This window comes from Callithrix jacchus, chromosome 4 (assembly GCF_049354715.1).
Source record: "Callithrix jacchus isolate 240 chromosome 4, calJac240_pri, whole genome shotgun sequence".
Taxonomy (NCBI): domain Eukaryota; kingdom Metazoa; phylum Chordata; class Mammalia; order Primates; family Cebidae; genus Callithrix; species Callithrix jacchus.
Genome location: NC_133505.1, coordinates 74,774,194 through 74,792,581, shown reverse-complemented (window position 1 = coordinate 74,792,581; position 18,388 = coordinate 74,774,194). Strand labels below are relative to the sequence as shown.

General features: G+C 32.4%; 1 protein-coding gene across 3 annotated transcripts in view; it reads left to right on the top strand.

Annotated features, from left to right (window-relative positions):
* LMBRD1 (LMBR1 domain containing 1) overlaps positions 1-18,388 on the top strand; it is a 133,568-nt gene that overhangs the window by 83,944 nt on the left and 31,236 nt on the right. For all 3 annotated transcript variants that reach the window (XM_035296033.3, XM_035296032.2, XM_078369498.1), the window contains 5 exons: positions 4,408-4,560; positions 15,206-15,270; positions 15,613-15,715; positions 16,274-16,378; positions 17,900-18,049. In XM_035296033.3, coding sequence (XP_035151924.1) covers positions 4,408-4,560; positions 15,206-15,270; positions 15,613-15,715; positions 16,274-16,378; positions 17,900-18,049 — 576 coding nt within the window. The remainder of the gene's footprint in view (positions 1-4,407; positions 4,561-15,205; positions 15,271-15,612; positions 15,716-16,273; positions 16,379-17,899; positions 18,050-18,388) is intronic.

Sequence of the window (18,388 nt, the reverse complement as noted above, 5' to 3'; positions counted from 1 at the left end):
AATGAGCATCATACTTAATAGTGAAAGAATAGAAACATTCCCATTAATGTCAGATACAGAAGGGTAGTGTTATTATCACTGTTACTTTTAGCATATTTATGGCAATCTGAGTCAGATGAGAAATAATTTAGAATTTACATATAACCAGTGAGAGGAGGGGAAAAAAGGAAAATAATGTTTTTTGTTGGCAAATATCATCTATCAAGGTAATCTAAAATAATCAACTGACACACTAGTAGAACTAATGAGTTTATCACAGTGCCTACATGTAAACATAAAAATCATTAATTAGTTGGAAGATGTAATAGAAAATAATCCCATTCACAATAGCTACAAACTATAAAATAATAAATTCAAGATCTTCCTGATAGAAATAATAAAATTTACTGAAATATGTAATAGAAGACCTGAATAAATGGAGAATTTTATTAATTCATAATTGGGGAGAGTTAATATTGTAGCAATAACAATTTTTATAAGTTTTGGTGTAAATTCAGTATACTCTATGAGATAAAAATGAAATAAGAGATAAATGAAATAAAATCTCATATCAAATAAAAAATGAATTTTTAAATATAAAATTTATAAAACAGCAGAAAGTGAAGGTAAAATTTTTCTTGCTGTAGACAAGATCTTTCTAAACACTTAGGTGCTAATAAAGAGACAATTGGTGAGTTTTAAATTTTTATGTTGCAAGTTTTATTTACTGATAAAGGACATTAAATAGAAAGTTAAAAGGCAACAATGATATGGGAGAAAATCTGCAATACAAGTGATATGTAACAAGCATCTTTAAGTCAGTAAGAAAAAGTGCAGGCAACACAAAATTAATGAAAAAAGGATCCAAATAGGTAGCTCATAAAAGGAGAAACTAAACTGTGCTGTAAAAATATGAAATGATGCTTCAGCTAATTAGTAATTAGTAGGTTGACCAGACATCTCAGTTTATCTGGGACCCCAGGGGTATCCAGAACATGAGACTTTCAGAGTTAAAACCAAGACGGTTGGTAACCTTCGTAATCAGAGATGTGAAAAGTAGAACAACTCAATATATTTTTAAAAATTATTTGGACTGCTTTTAAATTTTTATCTCTGTCAAATTTTTATCAGAATTTGGGGATAGACTGTTTGTGAGTGTAGAAAATATACAACTTTTTAAAGAAAGTTGAGTATTTTGACATGTGCCTGTACGTATAGATACATACCTTTTAATAATTAATGTTTAATCTAACTGTTTACCTCTAGGAAATTATCCTACTGAATTATACATACATGTTTGTACCCAGGTATATAAGGATGTTTATGGCACATTGTCAATGGCCCTCAACAAAAACAAAAAAAGGAAATAATGCAAATGTTCAAAAATAAGTTATTTGTTAAATCTAGATACCATGTTGTAATGTGGAGTGATGAAAATGAATGGGATATATTTATAAATCTATATATAGCTTGAAGAATACATCTTGAAAAATCAGATGATCTCTGTTCAAAATCTAGCTCAACTGATTGTGCACATAACATCTGTAGGGCTTTTTTCCTCATATAATAAATGAATATACTATTATCTGCCTCAAAGAGTTATTCAGAAGATTTAAGGCAAATAAATAGAAGACCAGTTTTTTGCACAAGAAAGGTGCTCAAGACACTTTTCAAAAGAAGACATACATGTGGCAACAATCATATGAAAAAGCTCAACATCACTGATCATTAGAGAAATACAAATAAAAACTGTGGTGAGATACCATCTCACAGCAGTCAGATGGCTGTTATTAAAAGGTAAAAGAATAGCAGATGCCAGCGAGGTTGCAGAAAAAAGGGAACTCTTACACACTGTTGGTAGAAGTGTAAATTAATTCAACCATTGTGGAAAGTAGTTTGGTGATTCCTCAAAGAACTAAAAGCAGAACTACCATCCAACCCAGCAATCCCATTTCTGGGTCTATACCCAGAGGAATATAAAGCATTCTGAGAAAAAGACATGCACCCAAATGTTCATTGCAGCACTATTCACAATAGCAAAGACATGGAATCAACCTCATTGCCCTTCAGTGGTAGACAGCATAATGAAAATGTGATACATATACACTATGGAATAGTATGCAGTCATAAGAAGAATAAGATTGTGTCCTTTCTAGGGACGTGGATGGAGCTGGAGGCCATTATCCTTAGCAAACCGGCACAGGAACAGAAAATCTAATACCGTATGTTCTCACAAGTAGAAGCTAAATGATGAGAACACATGGACACACAGAGGGGAACAATGCACACTAGGACCTACTGGAGGTCAGAGGGTGGAAAGAGGGAGAAGATTAGGAAAAATAACTAGTAGATACTAGGCTTAATTCCTGGGCGATGAAATAATCTGTATAGCAAACCCCATGACACACATTTACCTGTGTAACAAACCTGCACATCCTGCACATGTACCCCTGAACTTAAAAGTTAAACAAAAAGAAAGGTTTTCAAGAAATGTTACCTATTGTGTATAACAAGAAATCATAAAGATATTTGAATATGTGTGTATTTGTGGGTGTGTGTGTGTAAATAAATAGAAAATTTGCAGAAGGATCTTGAACTGCTTAACATTGAAAACTGTGGGAAAGGGGAATGGTAATACGGTATCTGGAGACAGTGTGAAGGGAAGCTTTCATGTTTTGCCTTTTTTTATATAACAGGGAGTTTCTCATACCTTTGAACTACGTTTTAACCTATATACCTACATTTTTTCTTTCAAATGAGATAGATGTCCACTGCTGAGTGTACATCTTAATATTTGTTTCTCTGACCAGAATTATTCTTACATATTTGTTTAGTCAACTGGCAATGCAAAATGGACGTTCATCCCTCATTCTACTGCAGCATTCACCAAATAGGCAGATAACTTGGGTTTGTTTCAAGTGGATCCTTATATCAGTTACTCATTTTTTTTTCTAAAATACTGAACACCAGCAGTGAGACAAAATTACCTCATTTTTAGTATTCTTTTGATATGATAATGGAAATTTTGGGGAATATTGTTATGGTTAAGATATAAAGTGCCAAATCCTTCTCATACCACACACATGAAGTATTGTTACCTGGATTTATCTTCCAGAAGGGAGTGTTCATTTTATTCCTCTGATCTTCAGAAAATTCCTTTTAGTTTCTGTGTTCTGGGATCCAGTGATAATATCCAATGTACTTGACTAAAGGAATGAAATATAGTCTGGAGTATGTAAAGTGTGGTCTCTGGACTAGATGCATCTGCATCTCCTAGAAATTTGGTAGAAATTCAAATTCCAGGCCCCACTTAAGACCTACAAAATCACATCCTCTGGAGATAGAGCCTAGAAGTCTGTATTTAACAAACTTTTTAAGTGCTTCTTATGCACTTAAATTTGACAAACAATAAGATAAGATGTGGAAGAGGATGACTGGTTTTAGAAGAGCATAATGATGCAGATATGTAAAGAGATTGTTGCAACTGTGTAAATCTCTTTATTAAAGGTTACATAGGTATTCTCTGCATTATATTTATGATTTCACATTGAGGCTGCACTAGGATACATGGGAGAGCAATATGTTGTGAATCTGCTAGGAAACTATTTCAACCTGAACAGGAATATCAAAGACATTCTAATATCTAATGTATTTGCATTTTAAAAATGTAATCCTATGCAAATATTTTTCTTTTTCTTTCCAATAAAAACAATTTTATCATTTACCTTTTCCGTATTTAGTAGTTGTCTTATTTTTGTAGCCAATTGAAGACAGGAGCTGGAGAGTTCACTGAGAAAATATGTCTATGAGATATGATGAGAAAGGTGCTGCTCATGGTTACAGAAAGTATCATGTAAAAATAGATGGAAATTACCTGTCAGGTTGGCCAAAGAAAGCTTGACTCAATTACCAAAATACTTGGAAAACAAGGAAGTGTCAATTCTTAGTAATTGTTATAAAAACCTCTGCATGCCATCTGTACTTGTGTTGCTTCATTCTGTTAATATTTTAATTGAGCTGAGAAGCATCATTTCAGGTAACACAACCACTTGACTAGAGAGAAGGAAGGGGCAGAGCCAAATATATTAAAATAAGTGATACAGTGAGTTTAGAGAGGATGGAGAATAATTGAACAAAGTGCATAGTAGTTAACTCTTCTTATAAAAAAAACTTTTTGTGGAGCATAACTCTACCATTTATTGTGATCAAGAGAAGGTAGGCATAAATGTACACACATCCACATTTTGATGCTGACCTTGGTTATCCTATGTTTATTGTCATATTGCAATTGTCAGGTATTTTTTAGTTTGTAAATTTGCCTAAGGAATGTCCATCCTGAAAAGGTTTTGTCGCCTGATATGCTGAATTTGCTAAGTACTTTAATAAGATGTTAATGATAAAACTTTTATTTTGTTCTGTTATTTGCAGAGCAAAGATGGTCGACCTTTGCCAGCAAGGGATAAACGCGCCTTAAAACAATTTGAAGAAAGGTTACGAACACTTAAGAAGAGAGAAAGGCATTTAGAATTCATTGAAAACAGCTGGTGGACAAAATTTTGTGGTGCTCTGCGTCCTCTGAAGGTAAATTAAGTTTTTAAAAATTATGCTATCACTCTTCTCCCAAGTTTATGTAGTACCTCTTGGAGAGATTGAGCTTTCCTTTTAAGGTATTACAGCATGATACTGAAAATTGATTTGGGGGTCTAATATGGTTTTAAATCATAGCTCTCTTTGGTAGTTTGGGCAAGGTGCATAATTTTTCTGAGCAATGTATTACAACAGTTGTTGCGAAATTGAAATAAAAATATAGATAAGTATTGCAATATGCTGCTGTCATTCTTCAAGTTTATACTTTTCTATAAATAAATAAATGTGCAGTGTTTGTCTTTCTGTGCCTGACTTATTTCACTTAGCATAGTATCTTTCAGGTGCATTCATATTGTCACAAATGAGAGGATTCCTCCTCCCTTTTTTTTTTAACAAAGCTGAATAATATTCCAATCATGTACATATGATATTTTCTTTATGAATTTATCTATTTGTTTGGGTTGTGGAAACTGTGAGAAACAAAATGACTTTCTTTAGTCTATAAAAAAAAAAAAGAACATACTGTAGAAACCCTGACTGACAGTAATAGAATTCACTTCATTGTTAATATTTCTGAAAGTATGTAAAAAGATATTATTTGACATGGAAAAATATTATTTTCATTATTTAGAAACCACTGTCTGCCAGCTTTGAATTCTTGAGACTAGGGCCCCTAAACTTTACTACCTTGATTGAATTAAGATAATTTTAATATGGCTCTGTCTAAAAAGTAACAAAAACTGCTGGCCACAGACTTCCAAATATGCTCTTTCTGTATCTGGAAACATTTCAAACACCATACCTTTGTATACAATAGCCTACAAGTTGTAATTCAGAAAATTCAGTGAGTGCACTAACTTGAAGTTAGGCAAAATGAAGCTAGAAAATGGATTTGGGATAAATTTTAAAAGAAGTGGTTCAACATGGACAGATAGAGGGGAACAACACACACTGGGGCCTTTCAGAGGGTGGAGGGTGGATAGAGAGAGAGAATCCGGAAAAATAACTAATGAGTACCTTGCTTAGTACCTGGGTGATGAAATAATCTGTACAACAAACCCCTGTGACACAAGTTTACCTATGTAACAGACCTGCACTTGTACCCGTGAACTTAAACATTAAGAAATGGTTGAAACAACCATTCAAAGATGAATCAGTCAGGTCAATTCTGTTGCTGCTTTCTCCATCTTTTATAATTAGAAAGAAATGTACTAACTGCTCACCCTAAAAAGCCCCTGGCTTGAAAGAGATTTTCAAAAGCATGCTATAATCAGTTAGTTTTTCTGTGTAATCACTTTTTAAATCTTCTGTTAGAATAATTTTTTTAAAGATTCACCCCAGTTTTTTTTCCCAAGGTGATTTGTCTTCATAGCACTGAAAGTATGATGAAACCCTCTCCAGCTTTATTTTACTTTTAAATTGTTTTTAGGTTTTTATATTTATAATCTGGTCTCTAACATCAGCTGCCTTCTTTTAAATATGCTATGTTCTATTTCGCCAAACTTATGTTTAGAAGGATTTTCAAGTCAACTTTACTAAGTGTAAAGATTGGTTTTGCCAAATATAGAGAGGTAGGACATCCACATCACCTGAAAAATCTACCTTGTACCCTCTCTTGCTTTCCTGAGCTCAGACTTTAGGTAACTATTGATGTCCTTTCTGTCTTTAGAGTTGTTTTATGTGTTCTGGAGTTTTAAATGGAACCACAGAGTATACAGTCTTTTATCTGGTGGCTTCTTTGGCACAGCACAGTTTTTGAGATTTGCCCATGTTAATATTTAATATGTTTTTTGACCAGTGGTTCATTCAGTTTTATTGTTCAGTAGTATTACAATTTGTGTTCATATCACAACTTGTTCATTTACTCACTCCTGTTGGTGGAAATTTGGGTTGTTTCTGGTTTGAGACTATAATGAATAATGCTAATATGAACATTTTTGTACCAATCTTTGTGTATATATGTTCTTTCATTCATTTCTTTTGGGTAAATACTTAAGAGTAGAATTTTTGGGTCTAATGTTTAACTTTATAAGAAACTGCCAAAGTATTTTCCAAAAGGGTTACACCATTTTGCATTATCAAGATATTTGTAAGACCTCTACATTGAACACTACAAAACATTCCTGAGAGAAATTTAAGATGTGAATAAACAGATATCATCTTCATAGACTAGAATATATCAGTTCTCCCCCAAACCCCACAGCAATAAGGGATTGCCCATTGTTTCACATTCTTTTCAACTATTATGTATTGTCCAAGAGTTAGTCCTAAGAATGTGTAGTAACATCTCACAGTTTTGCTTTGCATTTCATTGGTGACTAATGATATTTAGCATCATTTTGTATGCTTATTGGCTACTTTGTGTAAAATATGTGTTTAAATCTTTTCTAAATTAGGTTTTCTATTATAAGTAACATATATTCATTATATAGTCTGGATCTAGTACTTTGTCAAATATATGTATTGCATCATCTAGTTCATGGCAAGTTTTCTTTATGTTTTTATTTTCTTAACACTGTAATTCAGATTTTTCTTAAGTTTTGATGAATTCCAATTTACATATCTATTTTTGGTTCATATTTTTGTGTCCTCAGAAATGTTTGTCTGTCCTAAGGTAACAAACATTTTCTTCTAGAAATTTTGTAGATTTAAGTCTTATGCTCGGAATCATGGCCCCTTTTAAGCTACTTTTGTGCTATGGTATGACTTTAGGGTTAAGATTTATTTTAATTGTTCCAGCATAATTTTTTTGTAAAGATTATCCTTTGATCATTGACTTTCCTTGGAAGTTTTGTCAAATAGATTGATTGTAGTATATTTGTGGGTCTGTTTCTGGAATCTCTCTTCTATTCCATTGATCTATGTGTCTTTATGCTCATACTTGATTACTGGAGCTTTATAATCTGCCATGAAGGTAGGTAGTATAAATTTTTCAGTTTTATTTTCCTTTTTCAAATTGTTTTGGCTTTGCCAAATCCTTTGCATTTTTATATAAATTTATGAATCAATTTATAATGCCACAAAACATTCACTAGGATATCTATGGGATTACTTTGAATTTTATAGGTAAATTTGGGGTAGAATTGATATATTCTAGTCTGTGAAGATGATATCTGTTTATTTACATCTTAAATTTCTCTGAGGAATGTTTTGTAGTGTTCGATGTAGAGGTCTTACAAATATCTTGATAAATTTACCTCTAAGTATTTTTTATACTCTTTCAATTTATGTTTAATTTGTTTTTAATATTTGTTAGTATCTAAAAATTTGTCTTTTTATCTTACCTTTATATCCTGTAACCTGGTTACATTATTAGTTTTAGTTTTAGTATCTTTATTGTAGATTCCTCAGTAGGTTTTTTGGTACATGATCATATCAACTGCTAAAAGACAGTTTTACTTCCTCCTTACAAGATCTGTAATTGCTTTTATTACTTTCCTAATTTCATTGGCTGAAAGAATTATTCTTCTTGTTAGTAGATGTGTCATTCCTGAATATTAATCTAAATTTCTACCTGTCTTTCCGTGTTTGGTCCTAAGTTAGGACTAGGATAATAGGCATGCCTAAAATCTCTAGGGGTACAAACTTATTCTGTAATTGAGGGTTTAACATATATTGTCATGAGATAATCACTGCTTTTTTTTATTAAATGAGACATGAAAGTTTTTATTCATCACCTGTGTTTGTCTACAATTGGTGTAGTTCAGAAATAGAAAGCCAAATTTTCATTTAGTGTTCTTAAACATTAGTATTCAAGTCAAACTGCTCCTCACCAACTATGTAACTTCTTCTTACTTAAGCTTTTTGAATCTCACTTTTCTCATTTTTAAAGTGGAATTATATACCCACCTTATTTTGTTGCAGCAATTAAATGAAATAATGTATGCAGTGCAGTTCCTTTTGATACAAACAGCTCAGAAAATTGCAGCTGCTGCTGTTACAGTTCTATATGTAGGATTTTTCAAGTTCTTAAATACTACCATGGAACTGAAGGGAGATTAATTTTATGCTGAAGACAATTTTAAAAATTAGCGCCTAATTTAAATAAGTTAATAACTCTTTAAAACAGCATTTATATGTAATATTGAACATATTTCTAAGCATACAGTCTGATGTTCATTAAATACTTGAATAAACTCTTCCCTGACAGAAGAGTATACTCTGAGCTTATTATACAACTGATTGGCCTGGGTAACTTACAGGTTATTAGGTTTTAAATGTAACTTGAGATTTTACCGTGTATATTTCTTATGTTTATACGGAAATTATAAATTCATGTTTGTAATTATCTTGCACATATATATTTTAGATTTTTGATTGTGGTAAAATATATGTCTCAAAATCTATTATTTTGAATATTTTAGGTGTATATTCAATAGCAGTAAGTACATTAATGAACATCAGACTGTATATGGTTGCCGGTCCACTCTAATGATTGTTTCTTTTGCTGTACAGAAGCTCTGGAGTTTAATTAGATCTCATTTGTCTATTTTGGCTTTTGTTGCCAATGCTTTTGGTGTTTTAGTCATGAAGTCCTTGCCTATGCCTATGTCCTGAATGGTTTTGCCTAGGTTTTCCTTTAGGGTTTTCATGGTGTTAAGCCTCATGTTTAAGCTTTTAATCCATTTGGAGTTAATTTTAATGTAAGGTGTCAGAAAGGGGTCCAGTTTCTGCTTTCTGCACATGGCTAGCCAGTTTTCCCAGCATCATTTATTAAACAGGGAATCCTTTCCCCATTGCTTTTTTCGTCAGGTTTGTCAAAGATCAGATGGTTTTAGATGTGTGGCACTGCCTACAACACCTCTGTTCTGTTCCCTTGGTCTATATTTCTGTTTTGATACCAGTTCCATGCTGTTTTGATTACTGTAGCATTATAGTATAGTTTGAAGTCCAGTAGTGTGATGCCTCCAGCTTTCATCTTTTTGCTTCAAATTATCTGGGCTATGCAGGCTCTAATTAAACTCCAGAGCTTCTTTACAGCAAAAGAAATAATCATTATAGTGAACCAGCAACCAACAGAATGGGAAAAAATTTTTGCAGTCTACCCATGTGACAAAGAGCTAATATCCAGAATCTACAAAGAACTAAAACAGATTTACAAGAAAAATATAAGCAAACCCCTTCAAAAGTAGGTGAAGGACATAAACAGACTTTTCAAAAGAAGACATTCATGAGGTCAACAAACATATGAAAAAATGCTCATCATCACTGATCATTAGAGAAATGCAAATCAAAACCACACTGAGATACCATCTCATACCAGTTAGAATGGAGATCACTAAAAAATCTGGAGACAGCAGATGCTGGAGAGGATGTGGAGTAATAGGAACACTTTTATACTGTTAGTGGGAATGTAAACTAGTTCAACCATTGTGGAAGACAGTGTGGCACTTCCTCAAGGACCTAGAAATAGAAATTCCATTTGACCCAGCAATCCCATTACTAGGTATATATCCAAAGGATTATAAATCATTCTGTTATAAAGACACATGCACACATATGTCCATAGCAGCACTGTTTACAATAGCAAAGACCTGGAACCAACCCAAATGCCATCAACTTTAGACTGGACAAGGAAAATGTGGCACATATACATCATGGAATACTGTGCAGCCATAAAAAATGATGAGTTTGTGTCCTTTGTAGGGACACAGATGAATCTGGAAACCATCATTCTCAGCAAACTGACAGAACAGAAAAATCAAACACCACTTGTTCTCACTCATAAGTGGGTGTTGAACAATGAGAACATATGGATACATGGAGGGGAGCATCACACACTGGGGTCTGTGTGGTATAGGGGAGGGAAGCGGTTGGTAGGGAGGTAGGGGAGGGATAACATGGGGAGAAATGCCAGATATAGGTGATGGGGGGTTGGAGGCAGCAAACCACATTGCCATGTATGTACCTATGCAGCAATCCTGCATGTTTTGCACATGTACCTCAGAACCTAAAGTGCAGTAAAATATATATATATATATATAAAGTCTATTAATTTAAAAAAAAATCATATTTGTTATACTATTGCTTCTAATAACTGCATTGATTGAAAACAATCATTGTCCATCAGTAGGAGACTGGCTTAATGAATTGCTATTTCCATACTAGAAAGTACTATGGAGCCATTGAAAGGAATAGGAGCACTATGTCTTTCTTTACAAATAAATCCTATCTTGAGCAATCCTTTGAAATGTTCAGCATGTGTTGTATTTTAACTGAAACTAATGTTCAGATTGCTAATCTTGTGGTGGATACTCTTTTTGTTAATATTGTTGTGTCAGTGAGCATATACTATTTCTAGAGTGATTCATGGGAACCTATTAATGGTAATTACCACTGAAAAGTGAAACTGGAAACTAGTGGGTACAAGTGAGACTTATCCTTTAATTTTTCAGCCAAGCTTTGTTCTTGATTTTAAATTCTAGTTATTTTTTTAAGGGTGTCCTTCTCTTCTACCCCCATTTAATAGTGGACCTTTCTTTTATTGAGGCCTGTATCACACCTTCTCACAATTACTGTCTCCCTTGCATTCCCTTTTTCCCTTTTTTTTATTCAAGCTAGCTTTACCCATTTCATATATGCGCTTGCTATGTATTTTCTTACCGAGATTATTAAGACCCAACTAGACTGTTGTTTTTTTCTCCCTGCTGTTGTATACACATGTATGTAACAGAACATGTTATTCAAATGCATTTTATTTGTTATTAGATTGTCATATGGAGCGTGCAACCTAGATCCTTCGTATGTGCAGTTCACAAAAGGGCTTATGTTCCTATTAGAATCTCATGCTTCCACTGATCTAACAGGAGGCACAGCTCAGGCAGTGATGCTTGCTCACCTGCCGCTCACCTCCTGCTGTGTGGCCATGCCACGGACTGGTACTTCAGGGCCTGGGGTCTGGGGACCCCTGGCTTAAAGAACAGACATTTATTTCTCTGTAGACTGGAAAGTTCAAGATGAAGTTGCTAGCAGATTTGATTCTTGGTCAGCTCCCTCTTCCTGGCTTGCAAATGGCCACATGCTTGCTATGTCCTTTTGTGGCAGAAAGAGAGCTAGTTCTGGTCTCTTCTCTTCCTTTAAGGACAGTAATTTCATCATCAGGGCCTCATCTTTATAAACCCATCTAATTGAATTACCTCTCAAAGATCCTAATTCCAAACCATCACATTGGGGTTGGTACTCCAACATATAAAATTTAGAGTGTGTGTGGGCACAAGTATTCAGTTCATAACAATAATATAGGTTCAGAAATCCTTAGCCAAAATCCTTGGATCGAACATAGCGTAAAATTTAGAATTTTTCATTTTTTAGAATATATATATATATATATATATTATATATTAACTAAATAATACCCTCTAAAAGAACTAGAGCAGCAGCCCTCTTACTCTCTTTCAAGCACATTAATAGTTCTGCAGTGAATATATATTAGTTAATAATCACAGTGAGTTGCTTTTAAAAGACCATGTTAGTTTAAGTGAGGTTTAATCAACAAATGAGTTAGGAAAAAAAGTTTGATTACTGGAACATTTTAGATTTCAGAAATATGGATAAGTGATTACGGACCTATGTAACTTTTTTTTTTTCATTTGAAATATAACTCACCATGAAATTCATCTTTTTAAAGTGCATACTGCAGTGATTTTTTAGTATATTCACAAGATTGTGCAGCTATCACTGTCAAATGCCAGAACATTTTATTCCCTTGAAAAAGAAACCCATAACCATGAGCAGTCTGCCCCATTCTCCCTGTCTGTGGCAACCACTAATCTTTCTATCTCTATGGATTTGTCTATTCTAGACATTTCATATAAATGGAATCATTTCATATGTGGTATTTTCTGTCTTCATTTAGCATAAATGTTTTTAAGGATTTATTCATGTGCATGTAGCATTATTTCATTCCTTTTTAAAGTGAATAGTATTCCATTGTATGGATATACCACATTTTGTTAATCAGTTTATTAACTCATGGACATTTGGATTTTTATTTTTTAGTATTATAAAAAATGCTGATGTGCACATTTATATAGAAATTTTTGTGTTGGATAGATGTTTTCAGTTCTGTTTGGTATATACCAAAGACTGGAATTGCTGGGTAATAACTTTTTGAGGAATTGTTATGCTGTTTTTTAAAGCATCTGCACCATTTTACATTCCCACCAGAACTATATGAGAGTTCCAATTTCTCCACAGCCTGATAAACACTTGTTAATTTTTTTTTGTTTATAGACATCCTAGAGAGCATGAAGCAGTTTGGTTCACATTTCTCCAGTTCACACTGTGGGATTAATTTACATTTCTCTAGTGAATGATATTGAGCATCTCTTCAGGTGCTTATTGGCCAGTTGTATATTTTCTTTAAAGAAATGGATATTCAAATCCTTTGCCCATTTTTTTCAATTGGATTATATTCTTAATAATAAGGTGTAAGAGTTCTTTATATTCACAAAACAAATATTTTCTCCTATTCTGTGTGTTAGCTTTTCACTTTCCTGATAGTATCCTTTGAAGAAAAAGAATTTTTAATTTAGACAAAGTCCAATTTTTCTTCTGTTGCTTGTGTTTTAGGTATCTTATCTAGAAAGTCATAGTCTAATCCCGAGGTCACTTGTATTCTGTTAAGAGTTTTTATAATTTACTAGTTCTTACATTTGGGTCTTTGGTCCATTTTGAATTAATTTTTATATGGTGTGAGGTAAGGATACAAGTTTTTGTATGTGAGTATCTACTTGCCCCACAACTATTTGTTAAAAAAGCCTCTTCTTTTCCCCATTGATTTTTCTTGGAATCTGATTTTATGGAGGAGAAAATGTTCAGTTCTTACTCCATTTTTATTGATGTTACCTCTATAGTTTAATTTTTGTTTTAAAATTGGCATTATAGCTAGAATGTAATATATAGCATTTAGGTCAATCCAATGTGGTCATCACTGATATGATTCTGTAACTACTAAGTTCTAGTAAATATGTATAGTTTTCTTGGTCTTTATTAAATATTTATATTTTTTACATTTTTTCTGTGTTCTGTTAGGTCACTAAATAAGCAGTCTTTAAGTCTGGGTCAGTCATCTCTACAGATTGGGAAGATAGCTAAGAAGTTCTTAAAAAATTTTTTTTAACTTTTTTTTTTTTTTTGCCAAAATGGACATCAAAGGAAGGGAATCTTAACTTCAAATGCTGTTTCTATATCATGTTCTTCTACTACTAATTGGTACTTGGTAGTTATACTGCCTCATGCTACAAACTATTTTTTGTTAACAGCTATTAGGAAGAAATGTGTTTCACTTGAGAATCATAAATATAAGGCCGTTGCCTTTCAGTTCACCACAGTACCAAATATAGATGCCTGAATCTGGTAGAAAAAAAAAATTGCATAACTCCTTTATACCCTCTACCAGTGAATACTTGTTACTATAAAGGAGTCACTTAAAATCTTTTGCAATGAAACCCTTTTTAAATAATGAATTCTTTTGTGGAATCCCAGCATGAAAAATAGTATATGCAATATAACTCTGTTTTCAAGAGATGACTATAGCCTTCGTGATCCCCTCTCATTGTCAACTCTCTCCTTCCCAGTGAGCCCCAAAGGCACCCTGTCATAACTGAAGAATTCCCCAGAGCACAGGTCCAAAATTACTTCAAAAAACCATCTTTTCAGGCTAGGTAGGTTCATGTGTTACCTCTTCTATTCTCTCAGGATTCTAAGATTTACTTCAATAGTTGTGTGAAATGAGATGAAAAAATCTCCCTACCACTCATGATTTCATAACATTGGCTGATCTATTTATTTCAATTCCAGTTAAAGGAGGAGCCCAACACACTTAACTGTGCTTACTGAGACTTCCCTTTTTTGTTCTGGCCTTGCCAACTCTTTAGCCCAGTTGTCCCTGGAACTTGGGGAAAATATCACCTCTTTTATATTCTGAAACTTTTCATTAGAGACTCAGTTATAATATTTTTCTTTCTCTTTTTCTACTATCTTAATATAAAGTTCATACAATTGGGAGAAATGTGTTCTACTACTTACAGTGCTTAGGACATTTTTCCACGGAAACATTATTTTACATGACAATTTTTTCAATGTTGTTAGTACTGTTTCAGGAATATATCATTTGTATAGGCTTTTCTGGATTGTAATATAATTTAACTGCTATATATATTATTACCTCAATGGGGAAAATGTTCTGAATTTTCTAGTTTAACAGGGTAATATAAACTGCATTTTACAGTTTTGAGGGGTGTGTGCATCTGTGTGTGTATGTGTGTATTTGTGTGTGTCTGTGTCTGTATGTATGTTTATGTGTCTGTGTTAGTTATAATGTACTTTTCAGTCAACGTTAAAGTCTCATTTCAGTGTAATAGAATAAATCCTTCTATTTGGTCTAGCAGACAGTTCCGTTTTTTTGCTTATTAGTGAAGAACCAAATGGTTTGTCTCTTTTATGTACATGTTCTCAGTCAAGTAGTTTCATAATGAAAATTCAAGTATAAATGCCTGGAATTGTATACTAAAGTGTTTTTTAGATTGTTTTTGTTATGTCATTGTCATATTCTAGCAACTAATATTGAATATAATGGTTTGTGCTTTTAATATCAACTTTTAGAACTATATTTTAATGAATATATATTTGCTTTTAGATCATCTGGGGAATATTTTTCATCTTAGTTGCATTGCTGTTTGTAATTTCTCTCTTCTTGTCAAAGTAAGTACAGTAGACACATTTTCTAAAGCACTTATACAAATCTGTGATAATATACATTTTGGTGCTGAATGCCATTAGTGTAGGCTATTCATCTTCAGTAGCTTTTTTACTTGAAGTGTTCTATTAACTCAAAGAATGGCTAAAACATTCAGTAATAGAGTATTTCTTTATTCTTCATCAATCGAACAATATCTGTGAGATATTTAGGTGTGGTTTAATTTGTCATCCATTATTTTATTTGACTCAGATGTATTTTCATTCTTAGATTATGATATTTTTTTCTAAATTTGCTAAAAATGTGATAGTATAACAGAAATTTCATTCTTTATAATTTCTTTTTAGTTTAGATAAAGCTCTTCATTCAGCTGGAATAGATTCTGGTTTCATAATTTTTGGAGCTAACCTGAGTAATCCACTGAATATGCTTTTGCCTTTATTACAAACAGTAAGTAAAATACCAATCATTTTATCCTGTAGCTGCTAGAATATAAAATGCTAGAGTCTAGCAAACATTCTGACATTCTGTTCCACATAAAATTATTATGCTAAAAACCTATTAGTAGTTTGACATATGCTTATATTTTTTGATAGTTTTACTTTTTATTTGCCTATAATTTATAGATTGACATGTTGCTTTGAATATTATTATATTGATCTATTCCTGGACTTCTGTGTTAGACATAATTTGACTTGGGATATATTATATAATATAAGGTGACCTTCTCTAAATTATTTTTCATATTAATGTTTAATCAGGTTTTTTATTTAATAGATAAATGCAGTTTTAGTTTAATTTGCTTTAGGATTTTTCTTAGGATAATGGATTAAAAATTTTCTTAATAGTTTGGTACTTGTTTGTTTTCTGAGGATTTTTTTAAAACACAGTAGCCGAATCTAAATCAAGGCCAATATTGTAAATAATAATGAGGTTTTTAGTTTACCTTATATGACTGTTAGGATGCTTATAGTTTACATGCTAAATTTAATTTCATCTTTTTTTCAGGTTTTCCCTCTTGATTATATTCTTATAACAATTATCATTATGTACTTTATTTTTACTTCAATGGCAGGAATTCGAAATATTGGCATATGGTTCTTTTGGATTAGAGTAAGTATATTTTTTCTCATTTTGTGTGTAATCTTCATTATTGCAAATTATCTTAGATTTAGAATATAGAAGCTGTAAGTATTTTTATACCACAAGTGAGAGAAATACTAGCCTTTTCACTTCATGTTGACCTAAAAGTACTTTTTATCTAGAGCAGTGGATCTTAAACAAGGGTGATTTTACCACCCAGAAACATTTGGCAATATCTAGAGATATTTTTAGTTGTTATAACTGGGGAGTGCTACTGGCATGTAGTGGGTAGGGGCCAGAGATTCTTATTAAAAAATCTTGGAGTGCACAGGACAGACTTACCCAGCCTAAAATGTCAGTAGTTTTATGGTTGAGAAACCCTGGTCCAAAAGTTATATAATTTCTTAACAGAAACACATTAGAATACAATAGATACACTGAAGCCCAAAAGATAGCCCTCCCTATTATAGTTAAAGATTACCATGTCATTGGTTATTTTCTTCTTATACTTATTTTGAGATGAATTAATAATTTTAAAATGAAGCTATATCAGGTAGACACTACTTCCAGCTGTGAATCAAAGAGAACTCAGTTGAATAGTGGTTTGAACTAATGAAAGTTTTCTTGCTAAGGGAAAAAAGAATCTAGTATTACTTCAGTAGCTCAAAAAAGTCAGGTCCAATATCTGTGTAATTCTTTGAGTATCTCTATCATGATTGTAGTATGACTGCTGCAGTTTCCTTTATCGTGTTCATATTTGTAATGAAAAAGGTAGTTAGGAGAAAGGGGTATACAACTATATCAATAAAACAAGACTTTTACAGAAATCCTTAACAGACTTCTGCTTTCCTTTTCATGTTTAATATCACATGCCACTACTTGCTGTGAAAGAACCTGGGACATGTAAATTTATAAGTGATCTTATTGTCATCCCATCTAGAATTAGAGTCTGTACTACATTAGTGTACAATGTAGCATATTGCAATCTAAAATAAAAGTATACTATGCTATTGAAATGAAGCAAGTTACCTGGTTCCTTATGTTTCAGTTACCATGTGTTTTCATTTCCCTTTAGTATAGATACATGTGAAAATTTCTTTAATAAATATATCAGAATTTTTCATAAACTAATTTTTAGGGCAAAGTAAAAGGATGACATGAATATTTCATAGAAATGGATATTTATAAACACATTACATTGTCTATTCTTAGGCAATATTAAAAATTATATAAAATTGTTACATATTACTAATGCTTATAGTTTAAAGTCATGCTCCTAATCTTTAGCTAGTACTAGAGATAATTCACAATTAGCTCCATGAACATCTATCAGATGCTTTTACACAAGAAGTTTAGAAGATTTCTCTGGAAATAGACCATGTGAATAGTCTTAAAATTGTTTGGGATGATTAAGAATTTTTAGAATATATTTTGGAAGAAAAAAAAATGGTTGATTGAACTCTGTAAATGATTTCCCATAATACAAGAACAGGATTTAATGCTTTACAAATGAAATATATTGTTGAAATTTTGTCACTCTTTTCTTTCCAGTTATATAAAATCAGAAGAGGTAGAACCAGGCCTCAAGCACTCCTCTTTCTCTGCATGATACTTCTGCTTATTGTCCTTCACACTAGCTACATGATTTATAGTCTTGCTCCCCAATATGTTATGTATGGAAGCCAAAATTACTTAATAGAGGTAAGTGAAATACTTAACATTGATTATTTTGATATTTTAAAGATAGTGAGATTTAAAGTCAAATTTTAGTTGTAGTGGTTAGCAAAAGGTATTAGCTTATCAGAATAAATTTAATATTGGTAAAACTGATTTTTTATTTATAGTTTTTAGCATATTTATATTTGTTTCATACTGTTTTTTTGAAACAACACACAGAATTTCATTATAATAGTTCCTTAAATGTGTCCCGTGGTGCTAAGCTACTGAGCTTTACCTTAGCACTTTATTAAAACTCATAATACTTCCTCTAAAATAACATTTTAAGTAATTATAATAATATGGCTCCCAAAAAAAGTTTTA